The sequence below is a fragment of the Phoca vitulina genome, unplaced genomic scaffold (genome assembly GCF_004348235.1).
Source record: "Phoca vitulina isolate PV1807 unplaced genomic scaffold, GSC_HSeal_1.0 scaffold24, whole genome shotgun sequence".
NCBI lineage: Eukaryota > Metazoa > Chordata > Mammalia > Carnivora > Phocidae > Phoca > Phoca vitulina.
The window spans coordinates 20,875,403-20,892,818 of record NW_022589727.1 but is presented as its reverse complement, the minus strand read 5'-3'; the positions used below and the strand labels follow the sequence as shown (position 1 = coordinate 20,892,818).

At 35.6% G+C, this 17,416-nt stretch overlaps 1 protein-coding gene across 2 annotated transcripts in view; it reads right to left on the bottom strand.

Annotated features, from left to right (window-relative positions):
- USP14 (ubiquitin specific peptidase 14) overlaps nucleotides 1-17,416 on the bottom strand; it is a 44,349-nt gene that overhangs the window by 4,290 nt on the left and 22,643 nt on the right. For both annotated transcript variants that reach the window (XM_032421181.1, XM_032421182.1), the window contains 8 exons: nucleotides 15,076-15,206; nucleotides 13,801-13,881; nucleotides 13,108-13,193; nucleotides 11,031-11,145; nucleotides 8,491-8,556; nucleotides 8,242-8,334; nucleotides 6,549-6,677; nucleotides 142-202 (listed from right to left, as the gene is read on the bottom strand). In XM_032421181.1, the coding sequence (XP_032277072.1) occupies nucleotides 142-202; nucleotides 6,549-6,677; nucleotides 8,242-8,334; nucleotides 8,491-8,556; nucleotides 11,031-11,145; nucleotides 13,108-13,193; nucleotides 13,801-13,881; nucleotides 15,076-15,206 (762 nt within the window). The remainder of the gene's footprint in view (nucleotides 1-141; nucleotides 203-6,548; nucleotides 6,678-8,241; nucleotides 8,335-8,490; nucleotides 8,557-11,030; nucleotides 11,146-13,107; nucleotides 13,194-13,800; nucleotides 13,882-15,075; nucleotides 15,207-17,416) is intronic.

Here is a 17,416-nt window from a genome sequence, read left to right as displayed (position 1 = left end):
ATCTGATTTTCTTTTTAAAAAAGCATGGTATCTGAAAAAAAATATATAAGTGCCAAGACAATAATTTTACCTTAAACACACACACACATACACACACACACACACACAGTAACTCAATTGAAATGATTTTTTTCCACTTACCATCAGCAAAAGAAAAAGGCTCATATTTAACTTCTTTCTGGGGACTACTCTTTTTGTCACTCTGAGGGGAAAAAAATTTAATTTTAAATCATGATACTGGAAATAAAATTTGTATTCTATTCAATAAATATTCTTTCCACAAATATTTACTGACTACAATATAAAATACCTTACAAATTACTAAAACGATATAACCATAGTTAACACAAAACTATAAACCCAAAGGAGCTATGCTTCAACAATATACAATCTTGTATGCACAGTAACAGACCCTCTGATTCTAGGACCAACTATAAGCCACTAAACCTACAGCATATCCGTGAATATAACAGTACAAACAGTGCTCTAGGGTAGAAAAGGAAAACCCAATTCTATATTTTTACCAAAATCCTTTCAAACCACATAGGATTAAAAAAAAAAAAAAAAAAGGTACCTCAATGAAAGAAAAGTCGAATTACTGGAACTAACATTAAACCTACTAAGACATGGCCACCTGCTCAAATGAACTGAATGAACTTAGCTTAAATGAGCTGAAATATTTAATTCAGCAAATATTTACCTAATATTGAAAGAGATGATTCACTATTTTAGACAAAGATCTTTGGTGGGAATTCCCTGCCTCAACTCATTTCAGTGTGTAATACAAAAAAATTAAACTTATCTAGGCATATGGGCACAAAGTTCTTGAAAACTATAATGGTAATGAACACAATGCAAGTAGTTTAAAGATCACTAGAGTGACAAGAAGTCAAAGGCCCCCACAACAAAAAAATGGCAATTAAGTCAACTATTCCCTTTTGTATTAAAATTTGACACCTAGAGTAACCATAGTAAAAGGTATACAAAGAAAAAGATTTTTAAAAAATCGTAGATAAGTCAATTTAGAATTCTATTATATGTTCAAGTAACCTAGAAGGCAATAAAAAGAAGTGAAAAACAGAACAAAGAGAAAGCAAAATATAACACAATTAACTAACAAATCAACTTACATTAAATGTAAATGTTTAGTCTAAATAAAGCAATAAGAGATTAACAGTATATTAAAATACACGACCAACTCTATGCTGTCTATAAGAAACTCTTCAAATATAACAATATAGGCAAATTTAAAGTAAAATAATACAAAAAGACATCATGCAAACATTAACAAAAACAAAGCAGCACTGGCAATAGTAATATCAGAAAAGTAGACTTAGAGTAAAGAAAATTACCAGGGACAGAGAGGGATGTTGCATAATATAAAAGGGTCACTCCACTTAAGAATACTTAGCAATCCTAAAGGTGTATGCACCAAATAACAGAGCTACAAAACATGCAAAGCAAAAGTGGACAGAACCGAATGGAGAAACACACAAAACCACAATTTTAGCTTCCTCACTCCTCTCACAAAAACTGAAAGAACAACTAGACAGAAAAACAGCATGGTTACAGGAACATGCAACACCACCATCAACCAACTGGATCTAATCAACATCTATAGAACATTCATTCCATTCAACAACCGTAGAATACAATTTTTTTTCCAAGTACCCACAGAACATATACCAAGATATATCACATCCTAAGCCATAAAGCAAACTTCAAATTTAAAGGAATTTAAATCACACAAGTGTGTTCTTTCACAGTGAAATCAAACTAGAAGCAGTAACAGCAAGATAATAAATAAATTTCCAAATATTTGGAAACTAAACAAGACACTCCTAAATAATCCAAATTCAAAGAGAAGTCCCATGGGAGATTTTTTTTTAAATACAAGGAACAGAGAGGTGTCTGGGTGGCTCAGCTGGTTAAGCATCTGCCTTCAGCTCAAGTCCTGATCCAAGCTCCACATAGGGCTCCCTGCTCAGCGGGGAGTCTGCTTCTTCCTCTCCCTCAGCCCCTCCCCAACCCCTGCGCATGCTCTCTCTCACTCTTGTGCTCTCTCTCTGTCTCAAATAAATCAATAAAACCTTTAAAAAAAAAATACAAGACAGAATGAAAATGAAAATACAATATAACAATTTGTAGGACACAGTGAAAGCACTGCTGAGAGAGAATGTATAGCACTAAATGTACACATTAGGGAAAAGTTTGAAGTCAAAAATCTAAGCTCCCACAATTTAAGAACCTAGAAAAAGGAGAACAAAATAAACCCCAAACAAGCAGAAGAGTAGAAATCATTAATATTACAGAAAAAGAGAAAAATCCACTTAGCCAGTTCTTTGAAAAGATCATAAAACTGACAATCCTCTAACAAGACAAAGGAAAAAAAAAAAAAAAAGACAAATTACCAGTATCAGGAATGAAACGGGACAGATATCATTATAGACCCTGCAGACATCAAAAATAAATAAATAAATACAAGGAACAACTCTACAACACAAAATTGACAAGCTAGATAAAATAGATCAATTCCATGAAAACAAAGTACCAAAACAAACCTAATATGAAATTACATCATTTGAATAGCCCATAACTACAAAGGAAGTCAAATATTTAATTTAAAAATGCCTGGGAAAAAATCTCCAGGCTGATTTTTTTCCACCAATGTTCTACCAAAACTTTAAAAAAGAATTAACACTAGTTCTACACAATCTTTCAAAAAATAAAAGAGGAAAAAAAGAACAGTTAATAAACCAGTTCAGCAAAGATCAATATACAAAAATCAATTACAAAGAATAATCTAAAAATGAAATTAAGAAAGCAATGCCATTTACTCAAACATCAAAAAAGAATAAAATACTTAAGAATAAAGTTAGCCAAAGTACAAGATTTATATACTATAAACTATAAAACATTGTTGAAAAAAATTAAGATACAAATAAATACAAAGACATTATCAAGTTCATGGACTGCCAAGACTTAATGCTGTTAAAATAGCAATCCTTTCCAAATTATCTACAGATTCACTGCAATCCTATCAAAATTCCAATTGTTTTTTTTGAAGTAATACACAAGCTGATCCTAAAATAATGGAAATACAAGGCATTCATAAGAGCCAAAACAATCTTGAAAGAACAGCTAAAAGGCTCATACTCTGCTACATCCTTACTACAAAACTACAGTAATCAAGACTGGTACTGGCATAAGGACAGACATAAAGACCTGTGGAATAAAACTGAGAGTCCAGATATATAGATCTTTATAGTCAACTGATTCTCTACAAGGGTACCAAGACCATTCAATGGGCGAAGAATAGGATATTCATATGCAATAGCATGAATTTGGATATGCACCTCATTCCACACACAAAAATTAACCCAGAATGGATCAAAAACCAGGGAAGAACTAAATGGGAAGAACTGAAACTTTAAAACTCTTATAAGAGAAACAGACATAAATCTTTGTGGCCTTTGACTAGGCAATGGTTTGTTAGATAGGACACCAAAAGCAAGAACAACCAAAGAAAAATACATTGGATTACCTAAAAATTAAAAACTTTTCCTCTGCAAAAGACCCTAAAGAAGATGAAAAGATAAAGACAAAGGCAAGGAGAAAATATATGATAGCCATGTATCTGACAAAGGATTAGTATTTGTAATATAAAAAACTCTCAAAATTCAAGAGTGAAAAATAGCACAATTAGAAAATGAATAGACAAGAAGAAACATTTCACCAAAGAGGATATACAGATGGCAAATAAATACATGAAGACACACTCAACATCATTAGCCATTAGGTAAAAGCAAATTAAAAACCACAATGAGGTATCACTGCAAACCTATCCAAATGGCTAAAATAAAGAATACTGACATCACCAAATTCTAGCAAGAATGCACAAAGTGGATCAGTCATATACTGCTAATGAGCATTTAAAATGGTACAGTCCCTATGGAAAACCTTTGACAGTTTCTTTAAAAATTAAATATACAACTACCATGCAATCTAGCAATTATACTACTGGGTATTTATTTCCAGAGAAATGAAAAGTTATGTTTACACTAAAACTGGTACATGAGGGGCGCCTGGGTGACTCAGTCGGTTAAGCATCTGCCTTCGGCTTAGGTCATGATCCCAGGGTCCTGGGACTGAGTCCCACATAGGGCTCCCTGCTCAGCAGGGAGTTTGCTTCTCCCTCTCTCTCTGCCCCTCCCCCTGCTCACGCTCTCTCTTTCTCTCAAATAAAAAATCTTTAAAAAAAAAAATGGTACATGAATACTTATAGCAACTTTATTCAAAATAAATGAAACTAGAAACAATCCAGCTGTCCTTCAACAGCTGAATGGTTAAGCAAAATATAGTATATGCATAACGGAATACTATTCAGCAACAAAAAAGAAGGAACTACTGTTATACAAAATAACCTGGGCTAATTTCCTGAGAATTATGTATGCTGAGAAAAGAAAATCCCAAAAAGTTATATACGATAGGATTCCATTTATATAGTGTATACATATGTATAATATAGTATAATATATATATATATATATATTCCATTTTGTATCTTAAAATGACAAAACTACAGAAATGGAGAACAGGTTAACAGTTGCTAGGAATTGAAGAGGAGGCAGGGGCCAAAGGAAAGTGGGTTTGTCTACAAAGGGGCAGCCGTGGAATTTCTGTAGTGATGAGAATGTACTGTATCTAGACTGCATCAAAGTCAATATCCAAGCTGTGATACTGTGTTACTGCTTTGCAAGATATTAACCACAGGGGAAACTTGGTAAAAGGTACCTGGATCTCTTCATATTATTTCTTTCTTTTTTAAAGATTTTATTTATTTATTTGACAGAGAGAGAGAGAGTGCACTCACAAGCAGGGGGAGTGGCAGGCAGAGGGAGGAGAAGCAGGGAGCTGAGCAGGGAGCTGAGCAGGGAGCCCGATGCGGGGCTCAATCCCAGGACGCTGGGATTACGACATGAGCAGAAGGCAGTCACTTAATGCACTGAGCCACCCAGGCGCCCCTCTTCATATTGTTTCTTATAAATGCATGTGATTCTACAATTATCTCAAAATAAATTTTAATGTTTAAAAAAAAACCATTTAACACACGCACTACACACACGCACTACACACCCACAGTAATTTGCAGAATTTAAATGATATATAGTATCACACTGGAAATATTTCTAGTTATCAGGAAAGATCTTTTTCATTGTGGGAAAAAAAAATCCAACACAGTTCAGCTGTACCCTATCTGAACCTAAAATGATACAATTTATTAAATATAAAGTTTCCTAAGGTTGTGATTTTAGCAGTTACAGGCAGGCATACAAGCAGCACTTATTAAAAGATACAATTTATCACACCAGTCAGAATGGCTAAAATTAACACAAGAAACAACAGGTGTTGGTGAGGATGCAGAAAAAAGGGGAACCCCTCTTGCCCTGTTGGTGGGAATGCAAGCTGGTGCAGCCACTCTGGAGAACAGTATGAAGGTTTCTCAAAAAGTTAAAAACAGAGCTACCCTACAACCCAGCAACAGCACTACTAGGTATACCCAAAGGATACAAAAAGACAGATTCGAAGGGACACATGCACCCCGATGTTGACAGCAGCACCATCAACAACAGCCAAACTCTGGAAAGAGCCCAAATGTCCATCGGCTGATGAATGGATAAAGACATGTGTGTACACACACACGCGAATATTACTCAACCAGCAAAAAGAACGAAATCTTGCCATTTGCAATGACATGGATGGAGCTAGAGTGTATTACACTAAGTGAAGTCAGTCAGTCAGAGAAAGACAAATACCATATGATTTCACTCATGTGGAGTTTAAGAAATAAAACAGATAAACATAGGGGGAGGGGGGAAAAAAGAGAGAGAGACAGGGAAATAAACTATAAAAGACTCTTAACCATACAGAACAAACGGAGAGCTGCTGGAGCAAGGCAGGTGGGGGATGGGCTAGATGACAATGGGCATTAAGGGGGGCACTTGTTGTGATGAGCACTGGGTGCTGTATGTAAGTGATGAATCACTGAATTCTACTCCTGAAACCAGTACTGTACTCTATGTTAACTAACTTGAATTTAAATAAAAATTAAATAACAAATTAAAAAGATACAACTTATTTGTCACTATAGGCATAGATGAGCCAGGATTCTATCCCACTAATTCCATCTAAAAATAGAAATAACTCCATGACTTACAAGGAAAACAATAAAATACACTGAAAATACTAGGCAACACTTTATGTGAAATGCTTTGAGGAGATAAATATAAAAGGAATATAGGCTACAGATTACAGGAAAAAAGAAATATTAAGCTTACTCTACCATAAAGGGCCTATTTACCATAACTAGAGTTTTTTCTCTTATGCTAAAATACACCTAAAACTTTGTATATGTGCTAAATAAAATAAAGGGTCATCCATTTTTACTGAGAGATTAACAAAGTAATTACTAAGAGAGTAACAGTAATTGCTGAACACTGATTAAAGATTAAACTATTAAGATGAGAAAATCAGCAATAAGAACCTACTGTCTTTGGCTGCTGATTCACTTTTTTATCTTCTAGATCCTTGAATTTTGTTCGAAAAGAGACCATTTTCTCCTGAAGTTCTGGGGTACACAGTTCATACACATCCAACATAAGAGGAAATTTAACATCCTATATACAAACCAAAAAGAAAGAGTATGTGTAAACACCCTTATAAAGGTACTTATTTAAAATATCTATCATACTTTTACAGTAGTACTTTCATAATTCAAATGAAGTTGAAAATAAAATTCATAAAAATCACTTGGAAATCTATGCAGCTGAAAACATCATAGTGCTTATTTTCAATGTGGGCCCAACTTTTTTTTTTTTTTTTTAAATAGGCTCCATGCCCAGTGTGGGGCTTGAATTCACAACCCTAAGATCAAGAATCGCGGGGCACCTGGTTGGCTCAGTTGGTTAAGCACCTGTCTTCGGCTCAGGTCATGATCCCAGGGGTCCTGGGATCAAGTCCCACATCAGGCTCCCTGCTCAGTGGGGAGTCTGCTTCTCCCTCTCCCTCTGCCTCCTCCTCCGCCCTGCTCATGCTCTGTCTCTCACTCTCTCTGTAAAATACATAAATAAAATCTTAAAAAAAAAAAAAAAAGATAAAGTCGCATGCTCTACTGACTGAGCCAACCAGGCACCCCTGGTTCTAACTTTTTAAGATTAAAAAAATTTATTTAGCTTTTTTTCCCAATTAAACCCAAGACTCTGACCACAGAAGAGTTACCAAATTTATATGACAAAAGAAGCATTTCAGAAACAGAGCACATCAGTTGCTGTGAAAATAATGGATACCTAAAACTGACAATGGAATCAATTTACAAATGGGGTCACTTAATGACTTTTTGTAATTTGAAATACACCTTTACAAAGAAATAATAGTGATACAGTTCAAAACTAATATTAATACATAAAGTTAACAATTGTAAACACTCCAACTACATTTAACCTTATCATATAACAGTAAGTATATCTGAAATTGTATTATGAATTTCAGCTCAAGAGGACAGAATTACATATACCTCTCCCAGGGATCACGGACTGTGGATATGTAGCAGAGCTACAGTTCTACAAAACAGCTACATCATAACGCTGCCTCTTACTCAAGAGATTACAGCTACCGCACTGGAGAGTACAGCATGCCTCCTACCCCATACTCCCATCATCTAAACCTGCTGGGTCAGTATCTGTGGAGTTGAGGATCTGGTCTAGAGCAGTATTTCTAGGGAGTGGAGGGCATCCATCAGAACTAATTGTGAATCTTATGAAAAATTTTTAGGACTTCAGGCCCTACTTAATCAAATGCTAGGGGTGGGCTGGTAGTGAAAGTCAGGCATGTGTATGATTTAAAATAAAAAGGACAGGGGCGCCTGGTGGCTCAGTCAGTTACGCGTCTACCTTCAGCTCAGGTCATGATCCCAGAGTCCTAGGATCAAGTCCCACATGGGGCTCTTAATCAGCAGGGAGCATGCTTCTCCCTCTGCCTCCTGCTCTCCCTGCTTGTGCATGCTGTCCCTCTCTCTGACAAACAAACAAACAAAAAAAGAACCACTTGTCTAATGTTAATAACTTCCCTACTTATAATATTTCAAAGAAAGTTTATCCCTAAAGGAAGAAAGAAATCTACTGTGAATTAGGGATTGCCATCAAAGAATTACAATATTTTATTATACTGAAGTTCATTACTAACCTTAAGAACTTTAGCATTCACAGATTCCTTCTCTTTATAAAAAAATCGAACCATCTGAATTGTCAAGTAAGCAGGTAGTCGGCTGATCTTAGACTGAGGGGAAAAAAAATGCAAGAAATCCTATCACATGCAAATACCACAGAAGTTTTTAATGCTTGGTTTGGGAAAAAAACAAAGATTGGGTAAAATTAACTAACTGGAAACCTTTCATCAAAATGGATTCAAATTCAAAAGGAATGAAAAACTTACAGATTTGATATATAAAGCATTTCTTTGCAATGTTGGAGACTGTTTAGTGATTTCTTCCTGAAGTCGCTAAAAAAAGAACATAACAGAAGACCAAACATTTTTAGTTTTAAAGAATTTTTTCTGCAATACAGAATCACACTTTTTTTTTAAAGTAAGCTCTACAGCCAAAGTGGGGCTTGAACCGATGACCTCGAGGATCAAGAGTTGCATGCCAGCCAGGTGCCCCTAGAATCACACTTTTAGTTCTTTTAAAAATTAGTACTCCTCAGTAGACAATATACATCAATGGATTCATGCCACTGAAAAATAATTTCAATGAAGACAATGTAGGAAGGCTTTTAGATATGATTCAGTTCTTAAAAGGTATCAATTTATACTGGTGTGAACTCCTCAGAATGTAAATAATGTTTGAAGTTTTAAATTGTGACCCAAATGTTGCTCAGATTCTGAGTTTACACTGTATTTTATATAACATAAAAAAGCCTTCAGGGCTTCTGCTTACATACAGATTATTAGAATACTTATTCAGGAGGACAATTATGAGAATGTAGGAAACCCCTGTTCTTTATCCTTTATGTATAAAAGGCTTCTAGAACCAATTATTCTCAAATTTGAGAAAAGTCATCACAAAGAAAACCTGTAAATCTAACAAATGTGGAAAAGCCTTTAGCCACTATACATATCTTAACCATCATGTCTGCCTTTCCATTTTTTACAGCCTATGTGACACTGAACAAGACAGTTATCCCCTCTGGGCACCATATGGAAATGATGATAATATCTATATATCATAGTGCTGTTGTTAGAACTACATAAGTTAGTACATGTAAAAAAACATGGACAACCATTTGGCATATATTCTACATTTAATGAACATAAGCTACTATTTCTAATATTAAAAAAAGCACTACTAATGTGCTCTGCTTTGTAAGAACATTAATACACAAGAAATTACAGTTAAAAATTTACTGTTAATGTTCACTATAAGCATGTTACTTGTGTAAAAAATTTTTTTTTAGTTTTCAGAAATTACTAATCTCATTACAAAAGGAATCACCGTGTAGCTTTTTAACATTTAATCAAGTTTGTTCAACAGCAAAAAGGTAAAGAAATATGGAGCCAAATTACTCTAGAATAATCAGAACAAATGATGATAAAGCATCTAAACAATGGGCAAGACAATACATCTCATAAATACATGCTTCTCAAGAACACGTATCTGGTGTGATGTTATTCATCAGGTAAGCTATACATATTATCACCAATCCACTATCACCTAGAAGCTCCAAGTACATTTAGCTTTTCTGGAATTTTATAAAATTATGAAGAAAAAATACCATCCTGAAGAGTTCCTGCCAAAACATTCCATTCAATACTCTCCAATTACATTTATGCTTCATGTTCTGATGTCCTGAAACTTGCACGTCATAATTTGTTATAGGACTCTTAGTGGTTAGCCATTATTTTTAAACTTTTAAAATGAACTTCTCTTAAAAGCCAGTATGCCTCACTACACTCCCCCCCAGTATCACAGGACAGAGAATATTACTTTCTCTCTTTGCCTCTTATGTCTGTATTTACCAACCACTCCCCTAACTGATCTTACCCCAAACTGTAGATGGGAACTCCCTGATGACAAATTATCTTGTTTATCAATGCACTCCCTGCCCCAATTCATTGCCTATCCTTCAAAACATGTACATATTTCCCAAACCATATCAAAGTACTAAATTAGCAAGCAAAACTGTTGTATTTTATCAATCTGCTCATGAAAGTGCATTCTGTAGTATGAAAATGGGGAAAGAGTACTAACTGGCGAATGAAGAGAATCAAGTTCTAGACCCAGCTCTGCGACAAAGCAATGAAGTCACTTACATTCCAGGGCCTCAGGTGCAATACTGGTGCAAAGGCAGAGGGCCTACGTGGCCTGATTTACACAGTACAATCCCAGTTTATACCTCATTATTACCAGTAACTTCTCACTATAATACCCTCAGAGGCCTCCTGCAAGCCTCTGGTCACAACACTTCTGTCAACCTATCAATACACAACCTTGTGTCATGTATGTTTCTATTTAATGACAACTCATTGTCTTCACAGCCAACTATACTATAACCCATCCCTAAATGAAGCTTATCTATCAAACATTATCTTCTCCTTAAGGCTTATCTAATAAACATTCACACACAGCCTTCTCAGGCTTAGAACACTAGACAGCACTTCAGCACTATGCCTGAAGGCCATTTTAAACAGCAAATCAACAAAAAGCACAAAATTGCAGAAAGTTGTGGTACTAAAATTACAGTAAAAGGACACTTGTTAACAGTATGAGCTGAAACAAGAAGGCAGAGCATCACTTTTTTGGACCTCCGGGGAGACTGTGTCTAGCAACTCAAAATTTTTGCCACTCGGAACATGTCTACAAATGACCATGAAAGCACCAAGTACTGTTGTTACAGTTACAAATAAATTTTAGCAAGTAGATGCACCTGCAAATACAGAATCTATTTATAATGAGGATCAACTGTAATTGATCTTACCAATTTAAGTCCTGTAAAAAGATACTTGACTTCTTGATTGATAAAACAGCTAAGTTGAAGCTGATTTTCCTTTCCTTTAGTGACCTCTTCTTCTTCAGATTCTGTACATTTCATGCTTTGAGAAATAAGATAAGGAATATACCAACAGGTAATCAATCTGCTATAATATAATAAATTATATGTTGAATAAAATAAATTATCCTAATGGTATTAATAGCATCAATATTTGCAAATGATATCTGATAAAGGGTTAGTATCCAAAATATATAAAGAACTTATATGACACCAAAATAATAATAATAATTAAAAAATGGGCAGAAGACATAAAGAGAACAGACATTTCTCCAAAGACATATAGATGACCAACACTTGAACAGACGCTCAACGTCACTCATCATCAAGGAAATGCAAATCAAAACCACAATGTCAGGCGCCTGACATTGTGGCTCAGTTGGTTGAGCAACTGCCTTCGGCTCAGGTCATGATCCTGGAGTCCCAGGATCGAGTCCCACATCGGGCTCCCTGCTCGGCAGGGAGTCTGCTTCTCCCTCTGACCCTCCTCCCTCTCATGCTGTCTCTCACTCTCTCTCTCTCAAATAAATAAATAAAATCTTTAAAAAAAAAAAAAACCACAATGTCACCTCACACCTGTCAGAATGACTAAAATCAAAAACACAAAAAACAAGCGTTAGGGCCCCTGGGTGGCTTAGTTGGTTAAACATCTGACTCTTGATTTCAGCTCAGGTCATGATCTTGGAGTTGTGAGATTGAGCCCCATGTCAGGCTCCGCCACTGGACATGGAGCCTACTTAAGATTCTCCTTCTCCCTCTCCCCCACAACCTCTCTTTCCCTCTTTAAAAAAAAAAAAAAATCAAGTGTTGGTGAGGATATAGGAGAAAAAGGAACCCTCATGCACTGTGGGTGGGAATGCAAACTGGTGCAGCCACTCTGGAAAACAGTATGGAGTTTCCTCAAAAAATTAAAAATAGAACCCCCTTGAAAAATTAAAAATAGAACTACCATATGATCCAGTAATTCCACTACTAGGTATTTACCCAAAGAATACAAAACACTAACATGAAAAGACATATGCACCCCTATGTTTATTACAGCATTATTTACAATAGCCAAATTATGGAAGCAACCGAAGTGTCCATCGATACATGAATGGATAAAGATCACATGGGGGGGTATATACAATGGAATATTATTCAGTCATAAAAAAGAATGAAATCTTGCTATTTACAACAACATGGATGGATCCAAGGTGTATAATGCTAAGTGAAATAAGTCAGAGAAAGACAAATACCATACGATTCCATTCTCAACAAGAATGAAGGAGGTGGGTGGGGGATGAGTGAAATAGGTGATGGGGATTAAGAGTACACTGACTGTGATGAGCACTGAGTAATGTATGGAACTGTTGAATCATTATATTGTATATCTGAAACTAATATAACACTGTATATTAACTATACTGGAATTAATAAAATTAATAGCATCGTTCATTGGTATTTTAAATATTTTGGTTTCCCACATTTGTTTCAACATACTTTAAAGTGCTTCATGTACTTACCAACAATATGAGTAATGAATAATAAAAGGATAAACTCTAAACAAATATAAGTTGGTACTTACACAGTCTTAAAATGGTTGTAACACAAAGATATATAAACAGAAATCTTCCAGTTTCTACCCATGACCTAGAAAATAGTCCTCCTCTGAATTCACGTTTTATGAATTGGTTTAATCTCATGTATATAATCTGGCTGATATACTGTTTCATACAATTAAAAATTAATTCCCTATGAAGTGAATTAATGAGGCTGACTCTGCTAAAGATATTCTTAGGAAAAAATAATACCCTTAAAGTGTACATTTACCTGAACTTTAGGATTACTCTGATGGGGTATTTTTCCAAATTCCTAAGTTTCATTTTATCTTTCAGGCATAAATGCCTCTGAAGATTTTTTCTACATACCCCACCCACCACTCCAATCAGTCAACAATGCTACTGATACCAATTCACTTCTAGTAAGTTATGAGTAGTCTACAAATCTTGGCTCATAAGGATACGTAGTTTCAAACTCAACTCCGAAGAACTGATCAATTAAACTTTTCTTTTTAGACGGTGTCACTGCTGATGCAGATGAAGAATCTGTCTGCAAAAATTAAAATGAAATAAAAATTCCAATTTTACTTCATATAGGTACTAATGTATATTTTTCCTCACACAATCCAGTTTAGTAAATACATATTTAAGTTTTTTAAAATGTAATCCCTTTCTGTAAAATCCTTCTACTGTTCAAAAAAATTACCAAAAGACTACAGATGCTCAATAATATCAATTAAGTTTGGGGCGCCTGGGTGGCTCAGTTGGTTAAGCGACTGCCTTCGGCTCAGGTCATGATCCTGGAGTCCCTGGATCGAGTCCCACATCGGGCTCCCTGCTCAGCAAGGAGCCTGCTTCTCCCTCTGACCCTCTCCCCTCTCATGTGCTCTCTCTCTCTCATTCTCTCTGTCTCAAATAAATAAATAAAATCTTTAAAAAAATAATAATAATAATAATAATAATATCAATTAAGTTTAATAAATAATACAATGAATTCAAGTGTCAGATGCAAGCTTTCAAATTCCAACTACAGATTGAGCATCTAAAGTATTCAAGTACATGTCTATTAGGATGAATTTATTTCAAGCTTTTGGGGCCGGGGGGTATACTTATCAAGGTATAATAAAAATCTATAATCACAAACATGTGTCAATTACCTCTTTAACAGAATCATCCTCTATGGCTTCCAATTTCTGTTGCAATACGCGCATCATTTGTATCCAACATTCATTAGCATCCTGTAATTTAAAAATGACAAAGTAAATAATCCTGGCTGTTGATACTGTTTTATCTACAAAATCATTCCAAAAGAACTGCTGCTTCCTTAGGGAAGGGGAAGAAAGCTGTTTTTTTTTTTTTAATTTAAAAATATTAAGTCAAATTAGATATTATAGGATCTTCAAAACAATGAGCATTCCAGAATACTCATTCATTCAAGAGATGTTTACTGAGCTCCTCCTTATGCTAACCACTGTTTATTTTTTTTATTATGTTATGTTAATCACCATACATTACATCATTAGTTTTTGATGTAGTGTTCCATGATTCATTGTTTGCGTATAATACCCAGTGCTCCATGCAGTACGTGCCCTCTTTAATACCCATCACCAGGCTAACCCATCCCCCCACTCCCCTCCCCTCTAGAACCCTCAGTTTGTTTCTCAGAGTCCACAGTCTCTCATGGTTCGTCTCCCCGTCCAATTTCCCCCCCTTCATTCTTCCCTTCCTGCTATCCTCTTTTTTAGACACAGGAATAAACAGCATTAACCAAAACAGAAAAAGTTCTCAATGGGGACATAAACAAAATATAACAAATTCATCTAAAGAGAAGAGTTATGAATAAAAAAAAGCAATATGGGAGCAGAAAGTGATGAGGGGAAAGAAGTGTGCTATTTCAATAGGATAGTCAAGAAAACTTCTGTGATGCCTTGACATTTGAGCTATGACACCTGAACGAGGTGAGGAAGCAACAAGCCATGCACTCATCTGAGAGCCAAAGAAGTAAGAGCAAAGACCCTGCGAAAGAGGATACTGGAGGGTTTAAAAAATAACCAGGAAGCCAGTGTGTTTGAGAGCCAAAGAAGTAAGCAAGAGGGAGAGTGGCACATGAGGAGCTCAGATAGGGAGCCAGGAGCTAGATTACTCAGGACAGGGATAGAAAATCACTAGGAGGTAACGAACAAGGGACCAACATAATCCCATTTACATTTTATAAAGGACTCGGGAGGCTGTGTGGAAAAACACTGCAGAAGGACAAAAACAGAAGCAAGGTAATAGTTAACAGACTACTCTGGGCCAAAAACAATGATGCTGTCAACTAGAAAGGACTGATAATTGGGAGTATGTTTGGAAATACAAATAAACATGGTAAGTGTACAGCACCTAAGTTTTACATTTACAAAATGAAAACCACAGAACCTTGCCCTGTTTACCTGTTGAAGATATTGTCCTTGTTCACCCTTCTCTGCAAACTGTGGAAAAGCCATGTGCAAAAACTGCAGTAGAATAATAGGTGGAATACTAGAAGAAGTTTTATCCATGGAATCAAACAAATCTCTAAGGGCTTAAAAACAAAGCAAACACTGCTTTAATAAAAGAGTGACATATTTAATACATGTTACTGTAAATTAATTCTAGATTAATACAAACAAAAACTGCTGAGGAATATTTTTAAGCATATCTACTCCTTTTGTAGTTGTCAAATTCCCAATAAGAAAAAGATTTGTTTTTAAATCTTGAAGAACTGACCAGACTTTATAATGTAATCACTAACTATGAACAACTTCTGAGTCCTGCCCCTCAGTCTTTCTCTCCTTGCCAGCCTTTGTCTCCCAAACAAAGCAGGGCATATTCATTCACCAGAGAGAACACATAACCTCTGTCTAGGGATCAAACAGGCTAATGTTACTGCTCTGGTACTATGCCATTATCAGGCCATCAGGTCACCACTCTCAACCCACCTCCCTTTAAGCCTGTACTTGGTTCCCATCTACTCAACTCCTAAATTTTAAAATCTGTTAAACATACTTCCTGACTCTAGTGATAGCTAAAAACCTTCTTCAAAATCTTTCCTCCACTATCCTCTCTCATCTTCATAAATCTCATGGTCATAGACTCAGCCCTGCTCTGGGAGTTCAGAATACTTTTCCTCTGCTGACTTCCTAGGTATCACACCTTGCCCTTACTTCATGTACAGCAAAATTCTAGTCTAGCCTATCTTGACTTATTTTGTTAACTAATATGTGAAATGTTATCTACCATTATTATACAAACCGAAGTCCAGCAAATATTATATCTCAGCACAAAGCCAGTGTTTAATAAAATGTTCCCAAATAAGACAACTAAACATGGTGTTTAAAAATATTTTTGGGGGGCGCCTGGGTGGCTCAGTCATTAAGTGTCTGCTTTCGGCTCAGGTCATGATCCCAGGGTCCTGGGATCGAGCCCCGCATCGGGCTCCCTGCTCAATGGAGAGCCTGCTTCTCCTTCTCCCTCTGCAGCTCCCGCTGCTTGTGTGCATGTGTGCTGACAAATAAAAAAATCTTTAAAAAAAAATTTGGGGGGAGGGACAGCTAAAAAATCACATTATCACTACCAATCTAATGTTTCTTAAAATAAAAAAGGCTAAATTGTAATTAACACTTTAAGGTACACATTACTCAAAATAAATGATTTAAGACTTAACATATCCCATAAACAGAGCATCTCAAAGTATTTCTTTAGTTTGAAATGAAGTCAAAAATGCACTCACTGTATATTAAAAGAGACTAGTAGGACATGACAACATGCAATCAATATGTGATCCTAAACTGGCTCCCAAAGCAAAAAAGAAAAACAACTTTATAATGGGCAATATTGGGTCAACTGCCAAAATTTAAGTAGTTTGTATTTTAGAGTACTTTATCCATGTTAAACTCCTAGATTTTGAAAAATGATAATTTTCTTGTGGTTATGAATGTACTTATACTTGGGAAATACATACTGAAGTATTTAGGAATAAGACAGGATGTCTGTACCTTACTCTCAAATGGTTCAGAAAAAAAAGAACATGGTTATAGAGAATGATGAGCCAGATGTGACAAAAAGTTAATAACTGGTGAATTCTTGGAACTGTTCTTATAATTTAGCACAAACTAAAATTTAAAAATGAAGAACAGTATCTTTCATCCCTTCACTACAAGACTCATAGGATACTGGAGAATTGCTGAAATTCCGAGTTACTCTCAGATACACAAGCAATCAAGTAAACTAGATATAAGTGATCATATTTTTCTCATTAAAAACTTCAACAAATAAATCTACTTTCAGGAAACAAAGGTCAAAGGAAAATCTCTAACTCCAAATGACACAGAGAACCTACTGTTTATAGTATTACAAATTAACAGCTGACCACAATGAGATACCACTTCACACCCCTAGGCTGGCTATAATCAAAGACAGACAATACCGAGTATTATCAAGAGAAATTGGAACCCTCGTTCATGGGAGAAATATAAAATGATGCCAACTGCTTTGGAAAACAGTCTGGCAGTTCCTCAAAAGGTTAAATATAGTTACCATATGACCCAGCAATTCCACTCCCAGATACATACCCAAGAGAAATAAAAACATTATGTCCACAGAAATGCTTGCACAAGTTTTCAGCAATACTTGTAATAGTCAGAAAGTGGAAACCACCCAAATGTCTATCAGGGATGAAAGGACAAATGGAATGTGATATATCCACAACAGAATCTCATTCAGCAATAAAAAGGAATAAAGTACTAATACATA